The sequence below is a fragment of the Musa acuminata genome, chromosome BXJ2-10 (genome assembly GCF_036884655.1).
Source record: "Musa acuminata AAA Group cultivar baxijiao chromosome BXJ2-10, Cavendish_Baxijiao_AAA, whole genome shotgun sequence".
NCBI lineage: Eukaryota > Viridiplantae > Streptophyta > Magnoliopsida > Zingiberales > Musaceae > Musa > Musa acuminata.
Genome location: NC_088347.1, coordinates 31969973 through 31981624, shown reverse-complemented (window position 1 = coordinate 31981624; position 11652 = coordinate 31969973). Strand labels below are relative to the sequence as shown.

Genomic DNA, 11652 nt, shown 5'->3' with positions numbered 1-11652 from the left:
CATATACATATAAACATATTGCCAGTGAAACCATGAAAACCCCTTCCTTTTCGATCTCTTACCTTCTTGTTCATCGATCCAAACACCACTGTATCATGTTGGTAGGCGAGAGGAGGCCATTAGCGACAGTTCTCGTCGGTCTTGCAGCATAGCTCGACATCTTGAGCAATCCTCAATGCATCCAGTGATGCTCCAAGCAAGCCTCGTTTGGTGAAGCCGACCGCGTAGAGTCCGTTCCGCCCTTTCCATCCGTTTGGGAATGGCCTCCTCGGCAACCCATCCTTCTCCGAGAAGAACTCCCTCTCCTAAAACAATGGCAGGAAACCCTCCGTGTCAGAGATATATAATGCACCATGGGTACGGAGTAGATGGAACAAGACGATGAGTACTTGTAGCCAACGAGGTACGTTGCTCTGGTAGCCGGTTGCCAAGATTACCATGTCGAATTCTTCCACCGTGCCATCGGCGAATTCTGCTCCATGTTCCATGATCCGCCTTACGGCAGGGCGCACCTGAATTCCATGGAATAAGATGCAATGATAAGAGGCATGGAAGCACTTTGTCGATCGAGCGAGGTGGAGTATGTCCTACTCGACGAACCTTAATGTCCCCAGACTTGATCTTTGCTAGGGTGCCGACGTCGAGGACCGGGGTCTTGCCGGAGTGGGATTTCAACTCGAGGGGGCCGAGCTGGGGCCGGCGGAGGCCAAATTTTGATGTGTCACCGAGCACGAGGCGTGCGACGAGCAGCAGGAATCGATCCACCGTCTTCACGGAGAGCCACTTGAGGAGCCACATGGACAGCCCGAACGTGGAGCGGCCGAGCATCTCCCGGGGCAGGATGTGCACCTGTACGACGTAAAGTAACCCCACAAAGCGATCAGAAGGCGAGCGTAGATGAGCTGTTTCCTATAATCTTTGGCCATCATATGGTTTATCGTGGCCGAAATAGGAACAGATATGCATATGATGATCGCCTGATGTTTAGCGTTGGAATTGAAAGATCGAGGAGGTTGGTTTGGCGGCGGCGATTGGGATTCATGCATTTGTTGATGATGATACTTTGGTTATGGTAGCAGCCAGAATGAAGGAAAAGCTCAAAAAGGAGATGAACGGATGGAGAATCCATCAGTCTTGGCATGCCAAGAACTCGATTCTGTAGTGATATGATTCCTCGAAAGTGGAAAACGCACGTGAATTGGGTTTTGATGACACAACGATGATAAGGAGCAAAGCCATGGATGACTCACCGAGTCTCTTACGACCATGGAAGGGTGCGCATTGTGGTTGCAGAGATCCAAGGAGACCTCCATCCCCGAGTTGCCGCAGCCGACGACGAGCACTCTCTTGTTGCGGTACACGTCGCCCCTCCTGTACAAGCTTGTGTGCACGACGGGCCCCTTGAATTCTTCCAACCCGGCGATCTCCGGCACTACGGCCTCGGCGTTCTCGCCAGTAGCCACCACCACCCACCGGCACACGTACTCGGTCCTCTCCTTCTCGCTTCCTCCTCCCGACGACACCGTCCTCACCCTCCAGAAGCCGGCGGCGGCGTCGTACTCGGCAGCCACCACCGAGGCGTTGAACACGGGCTGGATGTCGAATTGCCGCACGTAGGCCTCGAGGTAGGCGACGAACTGCTGCTTGGTGGGGTACGTCGGGAACCACGAGGGGAACGGCAACAGGGGGAGCTCGCAGAACCGCTTCGGGAGGTGGAGGCGGAGGCGGTCGTACGTCCGGAGTTGCCACAGCGATGCGATGCAGTTGGATCGTTCGAAGATCAAGCTGGGAATGCCTCTGTCCTTGAGGCAGGCGGCGACCGCCAACCCCGACGGCCCAGCCCCGACGACGATAGGCCCCGGGAAAAGCACGCGCCGCTCCGCCTTGGCGCCGATCATCGCAGGCTTCATCGACATGAAATGGCGGCTGAAGTTGCCTCGTTGGTGATGACAGTAGAACGGATCGTGGACACTCTTGCATTCAGCCTCCATCCGACAGTCATCCACAGAGGCCCACTCCCGATCAGCTTTCGGCACGAGGACTAACCAGTCTCTAGCAGTCCTGGAGGTTACCGCGAGCACCTTGGCGTCGGACTCCAGGAGGAGAAGGGAAGGCAAGGGAAGGTGAATGAAGAAGGAGGAGAGAGACGAGATTTGGCGAGCATGGGATATTCTTCCTGAGCTGTTGGTAGTTAATGGATCAGAGGGATTCTATCGCTCTTATCCAAACACAGATTAGAGTGAGAGAAAAATGGGGGACTTCGTATCCAGCCTTATCCGTTCGTGGAGCTCCGGCGGAGGAAGCGGAAGGGTGCGAGCCGAGCCCAAGCGAAGCAAAAGGGAGGAGGAGGAGGAGAGAGAGAGAGAGTAGTGGTGCGGTAAGTGTTGCAGTCGGGCTATTTATGCTTGCCACGGGGGAAACTTGGACATGTAGACGTGACACATGGGTAACTTGGCATAACCATTATTACTGGGGCATAATAATAGATGCAGTGCATATGAGCGAACTATTGCTTTTGGGGGGATGCAGTGGAAGCGCGAGGGCTAAGATCTCCTTCTGGCCCTCATTGACTTATATCTTTATATGATCTGTGAGGAAATGGTGTCCTCAGGTTACAAGAGCACATGCAGCAAGGCTTGTGCGCCCTGAGGCTACGACAAATTTATGCTGCTCCCCTCATCTTTGGAAATTAGTATGGTTATGCAGTCACATCCCCACTATTTATCTGATCCCATGAAAGAAAAATTAGAAGACTTATTATCAGTGTGATATGACATAATATCTGCATCAACCAACAGTGTGCACTGCAGTCCCAGTTAAGAAGCGTACGAGACAGCTTTGAGAGAGAGAGAGAGAGAGAGAGAGAGAGACGTGGCCAGGGAAACCACAAAGTTCCAAAGCTGAGAGACTGAAATCTAGGATGAGCGACCCATCACAAAAAAAGCTGTCACCCCAAGCACGAGCAGATTCAATTCAAGTACTCGTCATGATGAATGAACTAACCGGATGCATGTGTCTTCTTCCCAACGATCGTCTTCTCCATCCTTGTTACCTTCATCACCCAACGCAAGACAAGCACAAGTCCAAGGGAATAAGGCTCAGACCTAGCTAAGGCCCTGTGAGGCTCCCCCACCCTACGTTGCCGTGCGGAGGAGTGGCTTGCATGCGGTGCTAAAGACCAAGCATTACAATCCACTCGAGGCATCCCTTTTCTCTCCCGCTGTCACAGCACGACAGTTGAGATCTGTCCTCAGCTGATGAGGAATCAAAGAGATCGATCTCTCTCTCTTTGCGGACTGATTCAGGTTTCTGAAGCTCTATTCTGAGTTATACCAGCAGATACTGTGAAGGAGGAATTCCTACGAGCTGCATTCTTCCAAGGCTCAAAAGAGACTTGCAGGTGGACCACTGGTAAATGGTGACCGGAGGAAGACGAAGATAAGAGGGACAGCATGTTATTCCACATGATAGGTGTCTAGATCAAGCAAACAGTAAGGCAAAGGCAACATACTGTTCCTGTAACCCACTTCATCTTTGCAGAATCAAAGTAAAATTGGCATAATGCAACAAAGACATCATTCTACCCAACTATTAAATTCCATACTTCACCATTAAATTCTCCATCTCCCACACTGTCAGATTAGCAAAATCCCTAGAGGTCCATAGTCTTTACCAAATGTAGAACGCTCACAGATACAGAAATAGGCTTGCGCCGCCATTTCTTATACCATGGAATGGCTCTCAATCAAATGCTGAGGTCCAGTACTGATTTAAGTAGTCTTGCTGGATCAAACTGTGGCCCCACCACCTCACAAAAGCTCACTGTGTGCTGCAGTTTTGTGTTCTTTCCTCTGGTTGGTCAAGGACTCTCTCTCTCTCTCTCTCTCTCTCTCTCTCTCTCTCTCTCTGTGGGAGTCCTTGCGGAACTAATCCGCTAGTCTCCTCCTTGTCCAACCTTAAAAGTAAAATAAGCTCTCTCATCATTTCAATGATTGCGACTGCTTTTTCCACAAGCTATATGCTCGATGTCGTCTGGGTCTCTGCGAAACCCTCTAGACCGACAAGATCAGCTTCGGAATCATCGTGTTGGAAAATCCATCGATTCATCGAAAGCTTGGCAGTAGAAGAAAAAATGAGTGGCTCAATCCACCACCATGTGGAACGGGAAGAGATCCCAGGTTTGATAATGATGATACTAAAGAAAGACTCCCCGATTCCCACCATTCCAATAAGATAGCAATCCGCTGCCTTTGTCGGATCGAAGAACTTCCGCTATACCGATAGGATCATTACACCACCCACAAGATCAAAGTACCATCTCAAAGATATCAGTCGCCGCTCAACATTGTAACCGAAGAGGTTAAGAGATGAATATGGTTTTATGAAGAGTCCGTAACCCAATTCCATATTGAAAAAGCCAACACTAACCAAAACGCTTTGGTTTTAGGAACTCGAAGATTAAAACCCCCAATAGATCATCAATTCGTCCACTCCACCGTGAGCTTTTTACAGCGAGGGAGGTGAGGAATATACCCCATACGCTTTGAGTAGTGATTAGACAATGGGGTTTGCATCTCACGAGTGCGTCCGCTTTGCGGTAGTAGCACATTTCATGATGCAGGATCCTGGAAAGTTGTGGCATCACAAACATTTTGTACTTCCACCTTGAAAGAGAGAGAGAGAGAGAGAGACAGAGAGCAATTCCACTGGTCATAGGATGACAGGAGAGAACCTATCAGAGTTGGGCAGGTCAGTATGAAGACTGGTGTTGTTAGGTAGATGGGAGTCTGCTGACTTTTAGAGACAAAGAGGAGAGCAAAGTTGATGTTGGTGGGAGATTTTAGCATCGGAGTCGGCTTCACTCGAAGAATAATGTTGCAAAAAGGGATGGTTTGGATTGGTACGCACAGCTTCGGTGTGAAGGGAATGAGTCAGTGAACATTTGTGGGCTATTAGAGAACTCCTAATGAGGAAGAGAAAGAGGCACTAAAAGTTATGCTGCTGCTGCTGCAAGAGTCAAGATGTCTGAGACACAAAAGCAACGAATTGATTCCGGCATATCCTTTAGCTTCCAAGTGTAGATTAATGCCAAACATGATACTAGTGAGCATTACCAATCCAAATGGACTGTCACTAGGCAGAAGATTTTGAGAATGCTTGGTGATTATGGAGGTGATCTAGACAAATACTTAATGCTATCCATCTCCTCTTCATTCAAATGCATTTTTATAATCTGACGTATACAAAGAGTGTTCTACCTCACTTTGACGAACAACCAAAATTTATTTTTATCTATTATATCAGACGAAATTAATGAAGAATAAATTCAGGACGAAAGAAGGGTCATGATTTACCTACCACCCACCCAATCTTCTCTAACTTGAGAGAACGGCTGAATGATTACCACTAGTGCCTGTCAGCCTAAGCAGAGTTACTATCAATAACAAGATAACCCTCATTTGTTATGGAATATCAATATCGTCTATATCTCATATTTCATTGTTATGCATAACAAGTTATCCATAATATCAAACAACCATGGAGCAAATCTTCGTTTTCCTTCAATATGTACTTTCAAGATCTCCAATCAAAAAAGTTGATTCAAATCTATTATCATATCAGTTTAAACACCCTGATGATAACTATAAGATCTAGTGTCTCTCATGAACAGAAAGATTAATATTCTAGGAGTATTGTTGTCGCAAGTGGGGTACCTACCTACCTACTTACCTACCAACCCCATGGTGACCAGGGTTAAGGAAGAAAGAAAAGGCCTACAAGGCACCCTTACACCAACTTGTATGTTGAGGACTACTGTTTCAAGATCTTTGAAATCACAAAAGCCATTTCTTCATATCCCCTCCATTCTGTCGACATAATATTTGACACTACAAAAGCAATTCTATGATTTGCTTTTGTCAGCCAGAACACCAAATAACTTTGCAGTAGAAATCATATAGGAAGGCTCAAGGGTAGAGAGTATCAACTCAGCTGGATAGCATCATGGTACTGCAGAGTGATGTGTCGATCCCTCGTCACACCAGGAGCTCCTCAAGTACAGCAGTGAACAATCACCACCATGACCTTGATAAGAAAGGCATCATGAAAAGAAAAGACTAGGGAGGATAATCTGAGATTCCACATCCAGTGAGATACCCCTCGTCATATGTCACCATCAAAGATCTGGTTTTGGTCCTCCCTGAAAGCTATCATATCGGTTATACTGGGATCCCACCACCTCTGTACATCCCAAATTTTAGACCTTACAACCTGCTGACAAAAACAACCACTCCATCCCTGCGTGGTCTTCATGTACCAAACAGGCCCTGATCCACCTGCTTCGTGCAGGAAACTTTTAAAAGTGAAGACAGATCATCCAGCAACCAATCACAGGATTAATTTTCCTAATTCATACCTCAGCCCTTCAACTTGATACTCTTAAGTAGGAAATTTAAGCCTATAGATACAAAGATGAAACTTGAAGTTCCAGTTGTGCCATCAGTGTTTCCTTAGCAGCAACATAACATAATACTAGTGTAGATAAAACTTGCAGGAACCTTAAAAGCAACATACTTGTCAAAAACCAAAAACTACCAACGGATACAGATCTAATATTAGCACTTCCATATCTTAATCCATGAATAGCAAACTAAACATAGACATATATATAAGTGGTTCACTTGTTAAGTCAAATAATATTGGATGAAGCTTGTAAGAACCTTAAACATGTCAAAAACCAAAAACTACCGAGGGATACAAATCTAATATTAGTACTTCCACATCCTAATCGATGAATAGAAAACTGGACATGGACATATATACAAGTGGTTCACTTGTTAAGCCAAATAATATATACACACACACAAATAGAAGAAGACAAGAAGGATTGATTTGCTTTCTCCAAGAAAGATATATGATAAAGTTCTAAAGTAGTATGGTATATAACTAGTTCTGCTCGTATAGGATGGACCAATGACAAATATTGTTTATGTATTTGATTGTATTAATTGATTAGAGTAGAGCATAAATTGCACTGTATACTGGAGCTATCAACACAATAAAACCATGAGTTCTATAAGATGCATCTTTAGTAAGACAAAAAAGAGCGTTTAAGGCATAATTCAAAAAAAAAAAAAAAAAAAGGACTCAAAAGCTTTAGACATTTTAAATCTCTTACTAAGAGAGAGGAGAAGAGAGAGAGAGATCTCGAAACAATATTTGCTTGGAAATAAAAGCAGGTTGCTTATGGTGAAAAGTTTCAGGTGCACCTTAAATTAAGAGAACAAATTTATAACACATTCTCAGGTGAGTCCGTGCTCTTTCGGTGGAAGTTAGTGTTATAGAGATCAAACTGCTTAGATGGATAAAAAGTTGTTAAACGAAATCAACTAATAAATGTTTTCAATAGTTAAAAATTAGGGACAGTACCAACCGATGAATTAAGGATAGCACCACCTACCCAATCAATGACAAAACAAGAAATACTAGTTTAAGGTGATTTTGATGTCTAAAAGAGCTACAAATACAAAACATTTGAAAAACAAGACAACAACCATAAAAAAGCCTGCTAGCAGTGTTACAAGAAAGGGAAGACCAAAGAACCTAAAATATAAAAATAAAAAATGGTGATCCTGAATTTATTTCTTTAATTTCAACTGGATTAGTTTGGTTTCTTATATCAACCAGCTACACTGAGTTTTGTGTTTTGATATTTTTTTGCTGAAAATCAAGTACACCAATCCTTGAATAATTAATAGGCATTACAGTTGTTGTAATGGTTACCTAACATTACAGATAGTCTTTTTAAATTTTTATATTTGAAAATGATAACTAGTATACTACAGTGACCTATTATTACTAGACAGTGGACATTACATAATGACAATGATGACTACAAGTATCAGCGTCAAGCAAAATGTAAGTTTATGAACAAGATTTAGACAGATCTGAAATTAATTCTTTTGTTAGTTGCAAAGATCACTTGGTCAATAACAGCCATAATTCATTATTACAATCAGTTATAGCAAACAATTAAGTGGTGTATATTGTAATTCAGTCAAACATTAACTGAGGATAGCAGCTAAAATACATTATAACAAGTTTGAACGGTATCCTCAAGTCCCTATCAACATGTTATTGCTGAAACTTAAAATTGATATAGAATGTTAATTATGTAGCATCAGACTGGATAAGATGACACCACTTTTATACTTTACTATTAGCCATGATACTAGAACACCCTGCTAGCTGCACAATTCTTCACATCTCAGTTTAACTTGGTTTGGCTTGAATTCGGCCTCTACAGCAAGCTAATTGATCGCACCTCCCTGACCTGAAACTGATGGCGTATTCCACTGAGATTGGTCATGGTCATACCAGCTTGATCCAATTCAGTTGGTAATAAGTAAGAAAAGGGGGGAGGGGAGAGGACTAGGTGATCCCCAACTAAGAGATTTACCTAGCACAATATTTTGAGCATGGTGTCACAAGTATTCAAACTTTGAATCATTTCAAGTCAAACAGAGCAAGTAGACTGATTTTGAACACACTGGAACCATTGAAATTGATTTTTTAGGAATGGTACTCAGATCTACCAATAATGAACTGCCGGTGCAGAGTTCAAGTAAAAGAATAACAAGAAACAGAACATTATAGTAACTAAAAAGTGGCTTCTTGCAGAGGAAATAGCAACTAGCAAAAAAATTGGTTATACGCAAACTAGAGAGGAAGTAGACGGAATAGAGAAGAGGATAAAGATAAGGTAGAAGCAAGAAACAGAGGCCTGGAGAAAAAAGAGGAGAAAGACAAAAGAATAGTGAACATAAGAGCCTACCAAACTGATAAAGTATACAAAAAAAATTGATACCACAAATTTAAAATCCTGCTGCACCATTTTCTTATCAGTCAATATTCAAGGACCTACACAAACCTTAATACAACTTCTTCATAACAAACATATGGTTTATCTTCAATCCAATCATCTGCAACTATATATAAACATCCTATTCTCCTATATATTATCATTACAAAAGCATAACTTGATTAAAAAAGCCTAAATTGGTTAAAGAAAGTGACGATCAAGATGTAAAATAGAAGATGATTACACAAGCTAACATTGCAAAAGCCCTAGTTTTACTCTAGCATGATTAACTTGTTAGTATACTGAAATCTGAACAGCAAAAGGGGACAAAGAAATTAGCCAAAGACTCAAAGCTGACACAAAAGTAAAACAAGAGGAACCCAACTAGGACTTGCCTTGGAATTAGATTTTAGACTCATGTTAAGTAAAACTAACTGGGCCTTTATGAATTCTGCTTAACTCAACTACTATATCATGCAAATTACTGGATTTTTTTTTTGGAACTAGAATATAAACAGATCCAAAGGTCATAGATTAATCTCCATCTCATCAAGATGATGAAGAGTAATTGTTGTACAAAGTTCAAACCATCATGTTCCTCTTTTCTATAACACACTCGTGGTCATTTTAAAACTAATGTTGTCATTCACGACATAAAACCCTAAAAGTGAATCCTAATAGCTACGAATAAATAATAAATTGATCAGGAAAATCAGATAGCCTTCTCATAATCATTGAGATATGCAAGTCTATAGAACTTCTCATTAAGTTATAAAATCATATTTATCTTTGTGACCATCTACATAAAACACCATTTTTTCATGTAGTCTTGTTCTATGCATTTTGAGAAATATGCTTTATCATGCACGTGACCAGTGATTTAAAAAGCGCTAGGCGCCAAGGTCCAAAAACGCCCGAGGCGCTAGGCGCTCGCCCGAGCGAAGCGAGACGCTAAAATATAAAAATATATAATATAATTAATAAATATAATTATTTAAAATTTTAAATAAAAATATGCTATTAGATTAAAAAAATCTAAGATACAAAATCACAAAATTAATAACATTAAAATCAAAATAATATATTATTAATCTATTAATGAAAATTAATCATTTCAAAATTCAAATAAACTTAATATTAAGATTTAAGAGTATACTGAGCAGTCTGAGCTTGACGGAGAAAGGAAGCAGCGTCGGCAGCGGCGAGCGGCGGGGGGAAAAGGAAAGGGAGCGGGAGGCGCGAGTAGCGGGAGGGCTCGCGGGAGTCGCGAGCAGAGGGAGGGCTCGCGGCAGCTGGGAGGGCTCGCGGGAGGCGCGAGCAGAGGGAAGGCTCGTGGGAGGGCTCGAGGGAGGCGCGAGCAGCGGGAAGGCTCGCGAGAGGGCTCGCAGGAGACGCGAGCAGCGAGAGGGCTCGCGGGAGGGCTCACAGGAGGCGCGAGCAACGAGAGGGCTTGCAGGAGGCGCGAGCAGCGGGAAGGCTCGCGGGAGGCGCGAGCAACGTCAGCGGGAGCAGCGGCAGCGAGCGACGAGATCGCGATCGCGATCGAGAGCGGCAGCGGCAGCAGGTTAGTGTTGGGTTAGGGTTAGGGTTGGGGTTATATCGGTTTAGTTGGTTCGATTGAACCAACTAACAACCGAACCAGCACCGAACCAGACCTAAGATTCTGGTTCGGTCGCCTTGGTTTACCCAGGTGCTCGCCCGAAGCGCCCAGCGCCTGGGCTCGGGCGAGCGCCCAGGCGGCACCTGTTTAAAGCGCGCCGCCTGGGACATTAGCGAGGCGCTCGGGCCTCGCCTCGCCTCGCCCGAGTGCCTGGGCGAGCGCCCGAGCGCCTTTTGCAATCACTGCACGTGACAATCTCTAAAACAAAATTCATTTTCTACTCTATATTTTTCTTGTTCTGTACTTCACTGATCTTCGCTTGAATAAGGAGACTGTCCTTCAACACCAACTGATATAGAAAGTTTATCAAAGTGGAAGAGTTTGTTTTTCTTTTTGTTTCTTTACTTGATCTTTTAAGTTTATCAATTCCTTGCATATTCACTATACTCACTGGGTTAGAATTTTGTACATCAATATTGATCCACGGACTACACCATGAATGCTCAAATCCTTGGTTTCAAAATCGCATAAGCTGAAATTTTATTAAATAAGAGAAGCTTGCTTCCTAGGCTATAAAATCCATAAGCATGTCGAATTATATAGCATAAACAGATCATTCCCCCTTGGTGTGGCCAGAAATGCCAAGATTCACACAAAGGACAGGATTGTTGTCCTTCATTCTTTTGGCACCATTTTTGTCTGTTTTCCAATATAAAAGCCTAAAAACTGAGAAAGCAACGAACAAGAAACACAATTTTAGCCCCAGTTTAGCGCCAATGTGAAGGATAACAGTAACTGACACATGTGCTAGGGCATAATTTCATAAACATTCAATCACTGTCACCAATCAAACACCATTGGCAAAACTTATACTCTGGGAGAACCTACACAGCACAATGACAAACTAGCATAAAACAGCTAATATCAATGCAATAGGGAAGTTGTGAACTAACTTGAATATTAAATATTCTATTCTCTTCAACTAGCTATATGAAAATCTAAATGTTTCCCTTCTTTGATGGATATTTAGGACACACAGGGACTCGTACACAGGAATGCAAGAACCATATTGAGATTTTACCAACAATCAAAGATCTGACGAATCTAGAAAACCAAAAAAATCTAAGGCAATTATCAATTACAGGTATAAACCATCTTTAAAAATTAAAAAAAACTTCTTCCAGAGGGCAAA

General features: G+C 43.0%; 1 protein-coding gene across 1 annotated transcript; it reads right to left on the bottom strand.

Moving 5' to 3' along the window:
• LOC103969851 (indole-3-pyruvate monooxygenase YUCCA2) lies at positions 1 to 2238 on the bottom strand. Its single transcript, XM_009383492.3, has 4 exons — positions 1251 to 2238; positions 601 to 849; positions 390 to 512; positions 1 to 305 (listed from the first exon to the last, which is right to left on the bottom strand). The coding sequence occupies exons 1-4, from the start codon at positions 1989 to 1991 to the stop codon at positions 120 to 122; spliced, it is 1299 nt and encodes a 432-aa protein (XP_009381767.2). The 5' UTR covers positions 1992 to 2238; the 3' UTR covers positions 1 to 119.
• Positions 2239 to 11652: the final 9414 nt, after the last annotated feature.